The following is an 18,079-nucleotide window of genomic DNA, read 5'->3' as shown; positions in this document are numbered from 1 at the left end:
AAGAAATTCTCTGAGCAATCCAGACAAGCTGCTAGGAGAGTTGACAGGGGTTCTTGTCAATAATATGTAGGAATTTTGCCAGAAAGGTCAAAGAGATTACCTTGCTACATTAAGCAATAGAATTAGGCTGTATCTCCAGTACTGCATATAGGTCTAGAAGATTGACTTTAGGATAAATGAGGATTTGTTTGAACAGATGCAGAAGGTAGTACTCTTACCAAGAAAAGACTTTAGTTCTGCAAATTGCAGCTTCTAGAAATTAGGCATTTGTGAGAAGATCTGATTAAGATATTTAAAAGCCTTGAATGGATTGAATAAACTAAATGGTAATAGCATTCTTATGCTTGCTCAGACAATGCACATAAAGGAACAATGCATTTAAAAAGGGTGGAATATTAAATACTATAAATATATTATTTTTTTTTTAAATAAAAACCAGGTACAATTACTTTCCAATTTTAGATTTCAATCTGCTGTTGCCAAGTGCTATAATTTTTCTCTTTATTTATAATTAAGACTCCTTTCTACCACATTTCCTTATGATATCAAAATTTAAGCACTGATTTTTTTTATTTTTTTTATTTTTTGTTTCATTTAGCATTGTTAAGAATGAAATGCTAACAAAAAAAATAACAAAAAATAGACATTAAAAAATACATTTAGTAACAGATGTAGGAGGCAAACTGAGGAAAAATTATATTTTTGTGGGATAATGGTACAACAAAATATAATAATATTCTTGTACTCTATTTATTTATTTATTTATTAATTATATGCAGAACTGCATCAACATCATGCCCTAAGCATGAACCAGACTGCTGAAGTAATAACCAGAGTGACAATTCACATTTGAAAGGAATGCAGATTGATGTAAGTGGAAGTATGCCAAGGACTGCTATACTGATATCTGCACAGATGAGTTGTTTAAATCACAAAGGCACTTAGAAACCTGCATTCAAACCTTGCCTGCAAGAAGAGTAAGCGAAATTACAGCATAAGCCATGTCATTGTTTTCAATATGAAGCGAACAACAAATTTACCTCTTTGAAAATCAATAAAATAAGTTTCGCATTTAGCAACTATATTAGGTATTTTGCTAACATTTATAGATGCTACAAAATCTGTTTTTGTGACTGGATTTATGAATCACAAAACTCTAATACGCTTTCAGAATGGTATTTTGCATAATGTGTTGAGGTTATCTGGATTGCAAAATGAGTCAGATGTTTAACAAGCTGCAAAATTTTAATAAAAATTACTACAAAGTTTAAGTTAAAAATTGACAAGCATTTGGCCACTATTCTGCATTTCAACATATGAATTAAGTCAGAAAATCATAAAATGCATCAAAGAAGAGAAATATTCTTTGATGCATTTTGCATTCTCCTCAGTGATACTGGTATATTCTAGTATTTTTAAAATACCAATAACAGTCTACAAAGCCTTTAAAATAATCCTACCCAACATTAAAAAAAAAAAAAAAAAAGCATGACTACTAAAGTATCAAAAGTTTTAATGACACAGAGTATATAGATTTATTATTATTCAAACTCCAATATAACTTATGACTAAGTTATTAAAATCTTAATCTGAATGCATTATAATTAACTCTGTGCAAGGAATATGGCTTTTATTAGTCTTAATTCTGTAATATTCCTAGTCTATTATTGTAGTGGGATATTGTAATAACTGCATGGTAGGTAAAAGTGGTCCCTAAATCAGTCTTGTTTTAACCGCTGTGTAAGTAACAATTTTTGGAACTAAGATTTTTATTAATTTCTCATAGGTGAAATAACAATACATATACAAACACCTCAGGGAATCTGGAAATGAATATACCAGAGGTATAGGGACTTATGGAAGCAGAGTCTGCATCATCAAATAAATGGTGTTACAGCTAATTTACCTTTCAAAAAATAAAATATAATTTCAGTAGGGCAAACCAAGAAGGAAAAAAAAAAAAAAAAAAAAAGAAGAAAATCAGATCTTTCCTAGAAGCGAGATATGCAAAGTCCTATATACAGGATATGTAAGCTGTCCACTGATAAACTGCTTAATTACTAAACCAAAACTTTCTATTAAAGAAAATGCTATATAACCCAAAACTTTTTCAGCACTTAATAACTATGTAATTATTTTAATAATTACACTTATTGCAATTCATCTTATTTCTGTACAACTTAATATCCTTCTACACAATAACCACTTCTCACTATTTGAACGGGTGTGCACGTTGTCAGTTTTTTTGCTAGTTATCATTACTAATCTAATGCATGCATGCAAACTATATTATTCTCTATTTTTAGCAAAACTGGTATATGCAATAAAGTCAATGGACATCACCCTCAAAAATATATGAAATGTAACTTTCAGGAGGTAGTGATAAAATTAACAATAAATTACTTTGTAGTTTTGATGTATAAATTCAATGGTGAAGGCAATGAAGCAATCTCAATATGACATTTGTAGTTAGATGGTGGAGAGGGGGAAGAAGAAAAACATTAGTACATTATTTTGTAGAAGCTTAGGTTATTATTACTCTTTTTAATTAAAATAAAATTAAATAAAACTAACCTCTCAGAACCTCCCCAATCTTCTTGAGAACTCAGGCCATTACAGGGAATCCCTACACCACTGTCTGTGTCTTCTACTGAGGCATCGGCAATAGGACTGTTAGCATGTTGGGACATCCGTGGACTACACTTCAGTATTTTACCAACAGCCTTAAAACAATTTATTAAACATACTGATTACTGTGAGAAGAAATAATGACACTTTTAAGACATGGCAGACAGAAATACAGATATTCATACTTTAGACAGTGATGCCAATTTCCTGCTAAATTGTAAATAACTATCTTACTGACCTGTATCGTGGCTGAGGGTTATGCATCACTAGCCAAGAGCACATACCGTGTCCTATGTACAGGCAAGGAAGCAATGCTCCAAGACTAATTTGTATGCAAGAAAGGAGGAGGAGGAAGATGTAATTAAAAAAAAAAAATAAGTCTACTGAAATTATTTGAATGAATGGTAGAGGGCAGGAAGTTAAAAGGTAAAAAAATAATAATAAATAATATAAAATTTTCACATTCTAAAAATAACATTAATGTTTCAGAGAGATGAATATGTTATCATTTTATTTAATATTATTATTTTTATTCTCTAAATATTCCAATGATTATTGACTACATTATTAAAATCTTAACCTAAATGCATTATATATTATAGTTAATAACTCTTCATGCAAGAGATACTGGTTTTGTCTTAATTCTGTAAAATTACAGTCTGTGGTGCAATATTGTAAAAAATTTTATTTTTGCAAGGAAGATTTTTATTAATATCTCATAGCTGCAAAACATAAAATACATATATTAACACCTCAGGCTCTGGTTGCTAAATAAATATACCACAGGTTTAGGGACTTATTGGAGTAGACTACATCCCCAAACAAATGGCTCCTAACTTTTCTTCTTTTATTGTGTTTGAACTATTCTGAATTACTGCCAAGGAAACAGTCTAAAGCATTAATATGGCAGGATTAAAAAAAAAAAAAAAAAATCCAGCTTTAATTGAAAAGGTCTCAATAAACTGAAATTAAATAATGATACTATCAGGATTCGATGCAAAATTTTGTATGTAGAGAAAATGTTATGTAATTTTAACTTGGATTTCTTTTGGCTAAAGTCACGATCTACAAAAACTAATCTGACCTAAATAAGTTCAATTTCTCTCCTATTAAATAACAAAGAGCGAAAGATCATACCACAGTCAATTTATAATTTACACTAACCAATATAATCAAGTAAATCAATAAATCAAATGTAAACTCTAGAAGGAAGGGGATGAATCAGACTGGTCCATTTGATATCGATGGGTCAACTGTTGATGATCCTGCTCAGGTAGCTAACAAACTAAATGAATATTTTGCATCGACATTCACACATGAGGAGTTATTCAGCGAGGGGAATGCCAGAGGTGTATTCAACTCTGGCAGTAAGCTAGAGAATCTTGTAATAACTGAGAGTAAAGTGGAGGAGAAATTGTTGAAGATAAACACAAGAAAGGCACCTGGGGTGGATGGGATCTATCCAGTATATTAAAGGAGGCAGCAAAGGAAGTAAGCAAACCCTTAGCCATAATTATGAGAGCTTCCTTGGACTCAGGGGAGGTACCCATGGACTGGAGATGTGCAAATGTGACCCCAATTCACAAAGGAGGATCAAAGGCTGACACAAGTAATTATAGACCTGTGAGTTTAACTTCTGTTCCCGGAAAATTAATGGAGGCACTGGTTAAAGAAGCACTCCAGGATCATCAAGACAAGACTTCAGTTATAGCTCGGATACAGCATGGTTTTGTTAAGAGGAAGTCTTGCCTGACCAATTTGATTGGATACTATAACGCAGTCACAAAAGAACTGGATGCAGGGAATAACTTTGATATTATATACTTGGATCTTAGAAAGGCTTTTGATACTGTGGCATATGGAAGACTGCTGCACAAATTGGAGCAGTGTGGCACTGGAGGCAAATTGCTGCTATGGATAAAGGGGTGGTTGAGGGGGAGACAACAGAGAGTGGTAATCAATGGACACTGCTCATCGTGGACTAATGTTATTAGTGGAGTCCCTCAGGGTTCAGTATTGGGTCCATTATAGTTTTCTGTATTTATAAAATGATATTGATGATGGTATATCAAGCTTAATGTCCAAGTTTGCAGATGATACGAAGGTTGGCAGGGTTGTCAAGGACACTACGCTGCTTTTTTTTTTTTATGAAACCCCCAACACGAAAGGAATCAAAACCTATAGTACTTAGTACCGTGCACGGGTTGAAGGAGAAGTATGGGGGGAGGGGGATGCCGGAAACTTTGCTCTAGAGACTAAACATGGGTTTCACCACTTCAAGCCTCCAATAAGCAAAGTGGTGGTATTTCGCCAGTTGATGAAAGTCATCTACCACCTGTGATGCGACAGGATCTGGAAAGGTTGAGCAGATGGGCTGAGAGGTCGCAAATGAAGTTTAACATTGACAAATGTAAAGTACTACATATGGGAAACAGCAACCCCAGAGCAACGTATCAACTCTGTGGTACTACACTGACAGTGGTAGAGAATGAAAGGGACCTGGGGGTGGTTGTGCAGGCAGATATGAAGTTCTCTGAGCAGTGCAGATGGGCTGCAAGAATAGCTCATGGTGTATTGTCAATGATATATAGGAATTTTTCTAGCAGGGATAAGGAGTTGATTATTCCCTTGTATAAGGCAATGGCCAGGCCACACCTAGAGTACTGTATACAGGCCTGGAGGCCTCATTTCAAGAAGGATGTAGAGCTGCTGGAATGAGTACAGAGAAGGGCAACAAGATTAGTGAATAGAACAAAGGGGTGCTCTTATGAAGAAAGGCTTAAGTTTTGCAAATTACAGTCTGGAGACTAGGCACCAACGAGGTGCTCTGATAGAGGTGTATAAACCCTTGAATGGTTTGAGCATGCTCAATGCTGATGGGATTCTTCCTCTTGCTCAGAATAATCACCTGAGAGGGCATAAATTCAAATTGAGGAAAGGCAGATGTAGGATAGCTGTGTGGAAATTTGCCTTTAGCCAGCGGGTGGTTGGTTGGTGGAACAGACTTCATCCCTTGTAGTGGAAGTTTAGCATTAGCAGAGGTATATGATGCAAGAAAGCAAGCTTATTCAGCATCAGCCAAAAAAAAAAAAAAGCACAACCACTACTCCCATTTCACCCCTCCATTCGTTCGAAATACCTGTCCAGCTGAGATTTAAATTTGTTTAGGCTATCAACTTCAACAACAAGTGATGGAAGTCTATTCCACAAACCAACTGCATGCTGGCTAAAGGCAAATTTCTGCACATCTATCCGACATCCGTCCTTCATCAATTTGAATTTATGCCCTCTCAGGTGATTATTCTGAGCAAGAGGAAGAATCCCATCAGCATTGAGCATGCTCAAGCCATTCAAAGCCTTATACACCTCTATCAAATCACCTCGCCGATGCCTAGTCTCCAGACTGTAATTTGCAAAACTTAAGCCTTTCTTCGTAAGAGCAACCCTTTGTTCCATTCACTAATCTTGTTGCCCTCCTCTGTAATCGTTCCAGGAGCTCTACATCCTTCTTGAAATGAGGTCTCCAGACCTGTATACAGTACTCAAGGTGTGGCCTGACCAATGCCTTATAAAAGGGAATAATCACATCCCTATCCCTGCTAGAAAAATTCCAGTATATCATTGACAAGACACCATGAGCTACTCTTGCAGCTCGTCTGCACTGCTCAGAGAACTTCATATCTGCCTGCACAATTAATCCCAGGTCCTTTTCATTCTCTACCACTGTCAGCGTAGCACCACAGAGTTGATACGTTGATCTAGGGTTACTGTTTCCCATATGTAGTACTTTACATTTGTCAATGTTAAACTTCATTTGCGACCTCTCAGCCCATCTGCTCAACCTTTCCAGATCCTGCTGCAGCAGCATGGCATCAGTAGTGTCCTTAACAACCCTGCCGCCCTTTGTATCGTCTGCAAACTTGGACATTAAGCTTGATATACCATCATTAATAAATACAGAAAACAACAATGGACCCAACACTGAACCCTGAGGAACTCCACTAATAACATTAGTCCACGTTGAGCAGTGTCCATTGATTACCACTCTCTGTCTTCTGCCACTCAACCATCCCTTTATCCATAGCAGCAATTTGCCTCCAATGCCACACTGCTCCAATTGTGCAGCAGTCTTCCATGCGCAACAGTATCAAAAGCCTTTCTAAGATCCAAATATATAATATCAAAGTTATTCCCTGCATCCAGTTCTTTTGTGACTACATCATAGTATCCAATCAAATTGGTCAGACAAGACCTGCCCTTAACAAAACCATGCTGTGTCTGAGCTATAACTGAATTCTTGTCCAGATGATCCTGCAGTGCTTCCTTAACCAGTGCCTCCATTAATTTTCCTGGAACCGAAGTTAACTAACAGGTCTATAATTACTTGTGTCAGCCTTTGATCCTCCTTTGTGAATTGGGGTTACATTTGCACATCTCCAGTCTATGGGTACCTCCCCTGAGCCCAAAGAAGCTCTCATAATTATGGCTAGGGGTTTGCTTACTTCCTTTGCTGCCTCCTTTAATATAATTGGATATATCCCATCCACCCCAGGTGCCTTTTTTATGTTTATCCTCAACAATTTCTCCTCCACTTTCCTCTCAGTTATTAGAAAATCATCTAGCTCACTGCCAATGTTTACTTCACCTACATTCCCCTTCCTGAATAACTCCTCATGTGTGAATGTAGATGCAAAATACTCGTTTAGATTGTTAGCCACCTGAGCAGGATCCTCAACTGTTGAGCCATTAACATCCAGTGGACCAATCTGATTCATCCCTTTCCTTCTTGAGTTTACATAAGTAAAGAACTCTTTTCTGTTTTTCTTTGCATCCTTTGCCTGCCTAATCTCCTTTGTGACTTGGTTACAGACCAACTTATATCTATCATAGGCTTCCGTGTCACCCATTAATTTGTATATATCCCATGCATTTTTCTTCTCTTCCATATGTCTCATTAGTTCATCTGACAATCATTTAGGCCTGAACCTTGAACAATATTTCTTGGTTGGTATGTAAAGCCTGGTAGCTTCCAAGATTAGTTCCTTAAATGCTTGCCATTTTGAATTTGCTTTTGGTAATATCATCAGTTGGTCCCACTGTATAGAATTTAAATACTGTCTCAGACCTCCGTAGTCGCCTTTACGAAAGCAAAAACCCTTCCCTTTACCTCTGATGGTAGTTACCTCCTTGAGTAAATCCCACTTCAGCACACTGTGATCACTGCCACCTAGTGGTTCCTTTATCTGCAGATTCTTAATGCATGAAGAATCACTACTGATAATCAGATCAAGAGTATTACTCCCTCTAGTTGCCTCCCGAACATGCTGGTGTAGAAAAAAATCATCCAATAAATCCACAAAAGCCTTCCTAGTGTGTGAGTGACCAACCCACAAATTCCAGTCAATATCTGGGAAATTAAAATCCCCCATTATAAGACTCTCTGATTTACTGGCCCATTCTATTTCCCTGTACAGTATCTTATTATACTCATCAGAGTCATTAGGCCTATAGCACACTCCTACTCTCAATTTTGATTTACCCATGCTTATGTCACACCAAACTGACTCAAGACTGCCCTGTCCATCGATGTCGACTGGCTTCACTTCCTTCGATTTTATGTGTTTTTTAACTAATAGCATAACCCCTCCTCCCTTCCTATCCTGTCTATCCTTTCTGTAGACATTGTGCTCCCCAAATTCCAGTTCTGCATTCCTTATATCTGTGTGACACCATGTCTCTGATATCCCAACAATATCTGCCTTTGATGTTTTGAGCAAAACCTCAAATTCATCAAATTTATTTACTAAACTCCTAGCATTGGTGTACACGCAAGTATACATGCACCTGTTTCTCATATTGTTTTTCAGGCTTCTTCTCATTCCAATAGAAGCAGTGCAAGAATCTCTTTCACCTCTGCCAGTGGCTACTGTTAATCTATTTGTCTTTGTCACCCCCCAAGCTAGCAGTTTTCCGACCCACCTAACACTGCCTCGATAACATCAGCAAATATTCTTGCACCCTTTCTATTTAAGTGTATCTCATCCCTGTAGAAGTTGATAGCCTAAATAAGTTTAAGGCTCAGCTGAACAGGTATTTCGAACGAACAGAGGGGTGAAGTGGGAGTGGTTATTTTTTATTTATTTATTTTATTTTATTTTTTTTGGCTGATGCTGCATAAGCTTGCTTTCTTGCATCAAATGCCTCTACTAATGCTAATCAAGATTTCTCAAACATTAATTTTTAATCAGTGTGCATAAAAGTTTGGGGAAGGGGCAAGAAATGTCTAGTATGCTTGAGATATATATTTCAACAATCATTAAAGAAACTAGGTGCTCAACTAAAATCAAGTTTCTTTGCAGACACCAAGTGAGTGTCTGCAAAGGATTAGAAAATTAGTACTTCTAGGTTAAGTGCATTTTACTCTGCTAAATTTATATATAGTACAATAGTTCCTATTAATAAAAAACAAATAATAAAAATATTACACTACAACAGTTTCAGCACAAAGATCCTAAAGAAATAAAGCAAAGAATAAAGAATTAATACAGAAATAGAACATTTAGAATATTTAAAATCTGAGTATTTGAAAAAGAATTAAAGAATATGAAAATATTCAGAAAAAAAAAAAGAACTATACGGCAATAACTAAGTTATGAATCTGTATTTCTTGACACACACAATTTTGAACCAATATATATACCAGTACATCAACCACAAGAGCCAAATACCATAACATTTTGATAGCATATACTTATTAAATCAAATAGGAAAAATCCTAAAATAAAAACAAAGTTATGAAATATGGAAGATGTAAGAATATGAAGTATACTGAAATAGGAAGAATAATAATAATACCAATTACTGCCTGAATACATCCACGGACAGTCAACCAGGAATCAATACCCATTGATACACCATTAAAAGTAATTAGCAATTTCGCTATCCATTTCTGTGACCCAATACCAGTAGCACAATATATCAATATACAATGGATATTATATAAAGTACATATATATATAGTAGTAATATTAAAAACTGTTAAGAAACAAAATAAGCAGAAAAAGGAAAATAACAAAAGTTATGCCTAATGCTCCTAAACACGCAGCGCAGCAGTAAAGGAAGCAAAAGAATATAAATAAAGTGTGGTTTGTAACATAAATAAAGTGTCTGTGAAAATGGAAATGAAAAATACAAAGTGCCTGAACTAAGAGAAGTTTAAGGGATAATGAAACTGGAAGTGAAGTAGTGGCAAAAAAATGAAAGAATTTGAAAAACCTTGTACAAAGATGAACTGGGACTGAGGAAGCAAACAATATACAAAAATAATTTTATACAAATAAATACAAAATAATAAATAACAAATAAATAAATATATAACACTGTATTCAGATATGGGAGGGCAATTTTAGCAAGATGTCGGAATCAAGGGATGGCAAATATGCAAAATCTGAATACAGTAAATGAAAAGATGATACATAGCCGCCAGGAATTTCATCAGGGGACTACACCTGACCATGTATCAGGCACTGTTTCCAAACTTGTCTATAGTATTAGAAAAAAAAAAGAGGGGGGAAAATATGCAGCCTTTATCGTAATACTAACAGACAAGGTACTCCCCTATGCAGTGTAAAAATTAAGTTAAAAATGTAATTTTTAAATTTAATACAAATTTACAAAAGTGTAATATGAATTAATGCAAATATTAGTACCATGCAGAAGGGGTAAAAAGTAATTAAATTAATGTGGTTAAAAATGTAAAAATTCAAATATATAGTAGAGAAATTTGATCGAAAAGTGTGGACAAGCAAATGGTATAGGGAATGGTAAAATTCTTGGGGTGGGGAAGGGGAAAAAAAGATGGCCAAAAGAAGGCGAAAATAGTTATAGGATGCAGGATAGTCAGAGTTTGTATCACAACAGATGAAAAAGTTTGTTCCATCAATCAATCATCCACTGGCTAAAGGCAAACTTCCTCACATCTACTCCTTTCTCAATTTGAATTTGTGCCCCCTTGCATGTAGCCTGAGCAAGAGGAAGAATCCCATCAGCATTGAGATTGCTCAATAAGATCACCTAGTAGGTGCCTAGTCTCTAGACAGTGCAATTTGCACACCTGAAGTCTTTCTTGATAAGAGCACCCCTTTGTTCCCCTCACAAATCTCACTGTCCTTCTCTGTACTCATTCCAGCAGCTCTACATTCTTAAAATGAGGCCTCCAGATCTGTATGCAGTAATCACGATGTGGCCTGACCATTACTATATACAATGGAATGGATAATCACCTCCTTATCCCTGCTAGCAAAATTCCTGTATATCATTGACAAAACCCCATAAGCTACCTTGGCAGCCTATCCTGGCTATTGTGACCACTCAGCTATGGAGGCCTTAACAAATTTTTCTATTTAGCAAATTGTTTCGATTTTCCCTTGCTTATTACATTGAAAATATTTTCTGTATAACAAAGAAAATTTCCATACAACGAACTGATTTCAAGAGATTTAGGTACGCATTGTTCGCACCTCTGGCCTTTAGGCAATAGAGCGGATGCTGTAGAAAGCAAGGATTAAGAGCTAAAAGGATTAAGAATTAATCCCTTTTTAGCCTTTAGCCTTAAAGAGGTAAGGGCTTAATAGCTTTTAAGCTCTTTAGCTTTTAAGAGCTAAAGGGATTAATTCTTAAGCACACAATTAAGGGCTAAAACATTCCACAATTTAGTGGTCCCTGTAAAACCTATACAGCTGCCTCTAATGTACCGAGAAGTTACGCTGGTCAACTGCCATCTATGTATCCACAGCCACTGGCAAAGATTAAGGCATATTCCCAGTGCAGACATTGGCTCTGGTCAACCTGTTTTCTACTGTAAGCACCCTATTAGAGAATTAGGTGAGAGTGAGTTCCTCTATTCTGGAAAGTTGTCTCCTGTTTCACAGAAACGAGTCATCCACAATTTCACATGTCTCTGCTTACATGGTAGGTAAAAGTGGTCCCTAAATCAGTTTTGTTTTAACTGCTGTGTAAGTAACCTTACTATGTCCAAGAGGAAATCCTCAAGTGTATTGGAAAAAGTGGAAGTACTTAATCGATTTGGGCATTAAAATAAGAAATCGCTTTAAAATTTGGTATTTATGCCAGTAGTGTGTCAACCATTCTGAAAAACTATGTTTCGCTTCTCAAACTGTTTGAGGAAATGGGACCGAGTCAGATGCATGGAAAATTATGCCTGTATGAAGATGTAGATGAAGCCATTTTTAAGTGGATGAAGCTGATTCAAGACAAATACATGCTAATATCATTAATAAAAGAAAAGGCAATGGAGTACACATTTTCTGGGGCATAAAACATTCCAAGCCATTCTGGTTGGTTGGACAAATTGAAAAAGCACCATGGCTTACTGAAAAAAGTTCTTTCTGGTGAAAGTGGAGTTGTAATCAAAGAAGACTATCCATCGGAAAGAAACAGTTTTGAAAATAGGTACAAGCTTGTGTTCATAGGCTGAGTTGCATGTGGTGGGAGCCGAAACACTAAACCTGCACTAGAGGAGTGACAGTGTGTGCACCCTGTAAGCACGAAAAATGTTTTATTTTATGTGAAAACATCATTAGCTTGGATGAGGTTAAAGGGGTTTAGTATCAAAAGAATCTGAACATGTTTAACATTTTAAAGCATTTATTTTTTTTTTGACAGTTTCACGAATCTGAGGTTGCAATACATGTTCAACAGGTAATAATAGAAACGGAATTTACTTACAATGGGTTTGTGACAGGTTTATGATACATACACTTGAGATTGTAATGAGTGCAAATGTCTTTGAAAGACAGCATCAATTATAGTTCCATGATTAGTAGTCGATACAGATATAGAACTATTTAACATTAGTCCAAATTTATTTTCTAAGAAATCAAAGGTTTGGATTGAATTTCTGCAAAATTAACATTGAAATCTCCACTAAGTATCATTGGTATTCGGGTTCAATTTTTTGTGAGAAAACTGTTGTAGCTGTGCAGCTCCTTCAATCGTGTAAGGAAGTAAAATGAAATGGAAGAATTCAATGATGTGTTCGATCTTTTGGTTAGGTGAAATGTAAATGACTACCAACAATATCGTTTGACCATTAGGAAGAAGGCATTCAGCTGCACAAATGTCTCCAACAAGTCTAACACTCACGGATTTGCTAACAGTTTGTTTATAAATCACTTCCATATGAGATGTAATAAGAGTACGATTTTCTCTCATATGATAAACAGCTTGTTGATCTTCATTTAAATTGAACAATACAATCGAAGTTAAGTATGCTTACTTCTTTGTTATTTAGCCACATTTCAGAAAGTAGAAGTAAATTGGATTCTTGTGTGACTGCATCAGTGTGATCGTCACTGTGAGCACATAAACTGACAATTTAACGTTAGAATGGAAAGATCTTGTCATTTACTGATGAACTCTTATAAAGTATCTTGCATGGTAAATAGAGAATTACTTGAAAACCTGGTCATTTCAGCTTGAAGTGCAAGAGTGGATGTAGCATTTCTCAATCCACAATAAAATTTCTTTTCTCCATTTTGGGCAATAATGTAAAGATCACTGATATCGGTAACTCGAGATAATGCAACAAACTGCAGAATCGAAAGTACCTCCCTGAGATTTATGGATGGTAATAGCACAAGCCAGTATTAGTGGAAGATTATTTCGTTTAGCCAAGATTGTTCTGTTGTTATTCATAGAAACACTCTTACTTTTCCTTGTGATCAGTACGGCTTTTAAATTGATTTCTCTAGCCATAGCAAACCAATGTGCCTTCGTTCTAGCAAGTCGACCCACAGCAGGTGATCCTGGAAATTTAAACCAGAGACATTTAATGTAATGTCTCTTCCTAGTTTAATACATGCCAAGTAATACTTGTCAAGCATCATTGTGTTCCATGTTTTCATCGAAGAATGCTTCATCAATCTCATTATCATACAGACAATACAAAGGAGTCATAAGTAGATACTTTAACAAAACCCTTGCATCTCGTTTACAAACTAATCCATTAAATAACTATGTATTATTTTAGATTTGATATGAATGTTAACGCAATAATAATTGTCATCTATTCTCAGAGGCAAATGATTGACCATCGAATTAACATTTATAATATGGACCAAAATTCCGTAGTGGCCGAAACCATATTGACTGGAACTTATGATTGGTCCCTCGCACGGGTGTAGGGCTTTTGTGGATTTATTGGATTTCTACAGTATTGTTTTCTACAGCAGTATGTTTGAGAGGCAACCATAGGGAGTAATTTGTACTCTTGATCTGATTATCAGTAATGATTCATCATGCATTAAGAATCAACAGATAAAGGAACCACTAGGTGGCAGCAGTCACAGTGTGCCGATGTGGAATTTAGTTAAAAGATGCAACTACCATCAGGGGTAAAGATTAAAGGTTTTTGCTTTCGTAAAGGTGACTACGGTGGTCTGAGACAATTTTTAAATTTTACACAGTGGGACCAACTGATGATCTTACCAACAGCAAATTCTAAATGGGAAGCATTCAAAGAATTCATCTCGGAAGCTACTAGGCTTTTCATACTAACTAGGAAATATTGTTCAAGGTTTAGGCCTAAATGCATGTCATAAGAAATAATGAGACCTGTAGTAGAGAAAAATATGCATGAGAGACAAATTATTAGGTGACATAGAAGCCCAAGGTAGATATTTATCATCATTCTTCTCTTCCTTGATGATTCCACCCTTTTCTCTCTCTCTGCAGCAAAAGCCTCAGGCTTCCTTGCACCATATGGCTAATGATAATAATAAGCCGGTTGCAATCAATTAAAAAAGGAGGTTAGGCAATCAAAGGCAGATTACGAGAAATCTTTGGCAAAGGAAGCAAAGAGTTCTTTATTTATGTAAATTCTAGAAGGAAGGGGATGAATCAGATTGGTCCACTTAATATTAATGGATCGACTTGTGGATGATCCTGCTCAGGTAGCAGACAAACTGAATGAGTATTTTGCATCTACATTCACACATGAGGAATTCTATATGGAAGTGAAGGACAGAAGGCAGGGAGCTAAATGATTTTGAAATAACAGAGAGCAAAGTGGAGAAGAAATTGTTGAAGTTAAACATAAGAAAGGCATCTTGGGTGGATGAGATCTATCCAGTTATATTAAATTACTGCATATGGGTAGCAGTAACCCCAGAGTAACGTATCAACTGTGTGGTACAACACTCAGGATGATAAGGAATGAAAACGACCTGGGGTTACATAATTGTGCAGTTACCATTAGCAGAGGCATATGATGCAAGAAAGCAAGCTTATGCAGCATCAGCCAAAAAAAAAAAAAAAAACCCCACTTCCACTTCACCCCTCTGTTCGTTCGAAATACCTGTCCAGCTGAGCCTTAAATTTATTTAGGCTATCAACTTCCACAACAAGGGTTGGAAGCCTGTTCCACCAACCAACTACCCACTGAGTAAAGGCAAATTTCCGCACATCTATCCTACATCTGTCTTTTCTCAATCTGAATTTATGCCCTCTCAGGTGATTATTCTGAGCAAGAGGAAGAATCCCATCGGCATTGAGCATTACTTGAGCCTTTCTTTGTAAGACCAACCCTTTATTCCATTCACTAATCTTGTTGCCCTTCTCTGTACTCGTTAGAGCAGGTCTACATCCTTCTTGAAATGAGGCCTCCAGACCTGTATACAGTACTCGAGGTGTGGCCTGACTATTGCCTTATACAGGGTGTTTCAGTTAAACGTTTCAGAACTTCTAAGAGGGGTAGGATACATCCTGACAACTCGAAATCATATAGCAATGTGGGGTCGGAAATGCTTTCCTGAAGCGGTGTTGTACACAGAAGCACCATAAAGAAAAGAGATCGTAAGTGAGAAATCGTTTTAATAATACATGAAAAGAAGCAAAAGGTACATGGATTAAAGTAAGTGTTCGAAGTTTCTTCCACGGGCTACAATGCACACCTCACATCTCCGACGCATGGACATCCGAACATTCTGGAATACTCCAGGCGAATTTCGAATTTCTTCGGCAGCTACTGCGATTCTTGCAACCAGCTCCTCAGCATTGTCAACAGGGGTGTCATAAACTAGCGATTTCATATGACCCCAGAAATAAAAATCAAGACATGATAGGTCGGGTGACCGAGCAGGCCAACGCACGGGACCACCACGTCCGATCCACTGTTGACCAAATGTGACATCCAGGTAGTTACGAACATCTCCGCTATAATGGGCAGGGGCTCCATCGTGTTGGAACCACATTGTCTGTTGCGTCGATGCAGAAATCTGTTCATCTCTCAAAAGTTGTGGCAATACTTGCTGCAGAAAGATCAAGTAGATAGGTCCGGTTAGATGACACGGTAACAGGTAAGATCCGATGAGGTGATCTCCCATAATACCGGCCCATTCATTGACCGAAAATCGAATCTATGCTGCACAACGTCGCACGACGACTTCTGTGTACAATACCGCTTCAGGAAAGCATTTCCCACCCCACATTGCTATATTATTTCGAGTTGTCAGGATGTACCCTACCCTTCTTAGAAGTTCTGAAACGTTTAACTGAAACACCCTGTATAAGCGAATAATCACCTCCTTATCTCTGCTAGAAAAATTCCTGTATATCATTGACAACACACCATGAGCTACTCTTGCAGCCCGTCTGCACTGCTCAGAGAACTTCATATCTGCCTGCACAATTACACCCAGGTCCTTTTCATTCTCTACCACTGTCAGTGTAGTACCACACAGTTGATACATTGCTCTGGGGTTGCTGTTTCCCATATGTAGTATTTTACATTTGTCAATGTTAAACTTCATTTGTGACCTCCCAGCCCATCTGCTCAACGTTTCCAGATCCTGTTGCAGCAGCATAGCATCAGCAGTGTCCTTAACGACCCTGCCAACCTTTGTATCGTCTGCAAACTTGGACATTAAACTTGATATACCATCATCAATATCATTTATAAATACAGAAAACAATAATGGACCCAACACTGAACCTTGAGGGACTCCACTAATAACATTAGTCCATGATTAACAGTGTCCATTGATTACCACTCTCTGTCTTCTCCCCCTCAACCACCCCTTTATCCATAGCAGCAATTTGCCTCCAATGCCACACTGCTTCAATTTGTGCAGCAGTCTTCTATGTGCAATAGTATCAAAAGCCTTTCTAAGATCCAAATATATAATATCAAAGTTATTCCCTGCATCCAGTTCTTTTGTGACTGCATCATAGTATCCAATCAAATTGGTCAGCCAAGACTTTCCCTTAACAAAACCATGCTGTGTCCAAGCTATAACTGAAGTCTTGTCTAGATGATCCTGCAGTGCTTCTTTAACCAGTGCCTCCATTAATTTTCCTGGAACAGAAGTTAAACTCACAGGTCTATAATTACTTGTGTCAACCTTTCATCCTCCTTTGTGAATTGGGGTCACATTTGCACATCTCTAGTCTATGGGTACCTCCCCTGAGTCCAAGGAAGCTCTCATAATTATGGCTAAGGGTTTGCTTACTTTCTTTGCTGCCTCCTTTAATATAACTGGATAGATCCCATCCACCCCAGGTGCTTTTTTTGTGTGTATCTTCAACAATTTCTCCTCCACTTTACTCTCAGTTATTACAAGATAATCTAGCTTACTGCCATAGTTAAATACACCTCTGGCATCCCCCTCGCTGAATAACTCCTCATGTGTGAATGTCGTTGCAAAATATTCATTTAGTTTGTTAGCTACCTAAGCAGGATCATCAACAGCTGAACCATCGATATCAAGTGGACCAATCTGATTCATTCCCTTCCTTCTAGAGTTTACATAAGTAAAAAACTCTTTGCTATTTTTCTTTGCATCCTTTGCCAAAGATTTCTTGTAATCTGCCTTTGCCTGCCTAACCTCCTTTGTAACTTGGTTACAGACCAGCTTATATCTATCATAGGCTTCTGTGTCACATGTTAATTTATATGTATCCCATGCATTTTTCTTCTCTGCCATATATCTCATTAGTTCATCTGACATCCGTTTAGGCCTAAACCTTGAACAATATTTCTTAGTTGGTATGTAAAGCCTAGCAGCTTCCAAGTAAGTTCTTTGAATGCTTCCCATTTTGAATTTGCTGTTGGTAACATCATCAGTTGGTACCACAGTATAGAATTTAAATACTGTCTCAGACCTCCGTAGTCGCCTTTACGAAAGCAAAAAATTTTCCCTTTACCCCTGATGGTAGTTACCTCTTTGTGTAAATCCCACTTCAGCACACTGTGATCACTGCCACCTAGTGGTTCGTTTATCTGCAGATTCTTAATGCATGAAGAATCACTATTGATAATCGGATCAAGAGTATTACTCCCTCTAGTTGCCTCCCGACCATGCTGATGTAGAAAACAATCATCCAATAAATCCACAAAAGCCTTGCTAGTGTGTGAGTGACCAACCCACAAATT

The 18,079-nt window shown here is 37.0% G+C and overlaps 1 protein-coding gene across 1 annotated transcript in view; it reads right to left on the bottom strand.

The window, feature by feature from the left end:
• Positions 1–18,079, bottom strand: part of LOC150086430 (uncharacterized) — a 109,988-nt gene that overhangs the window by 25,856 nt on the left and 66,053 nt on the right. The window contains exon 2 of the mRNA XM_090372164.1: positions 2,575–2,723. Within this exon, the coding sequence (XP_090228290.1) occupies positions 2,575–2,690 (116 nt within the window). The 5' untranslated portion in view covers positions 2,691–2,723. The remainder of the gene's footprint in view (positions 1–2,574; positions 2,724–18,079) is intronic.

The sequence above is a fragment of the Mastigoproctus giganteus genome, chromosome 4 (genome assembly GCF_048544385.1).
Source record: "Mastigoproctus giganteus isolate SK-2022 chromosome 4, ASM4854438v1, whole genome shotgun sequence".
In the NCBI taxonomy this organism is placed as follows: domain Eukaryota; kingdom Metazoa; phylum Arthropoda; class Arachnida; order Uropygi; family Thelyphonidae; genus Mastigoproctus; species Mastigoproctus giganteus.
This window is presented reverse-complemented; position numbering and strand designations above follow the sequence as displayed.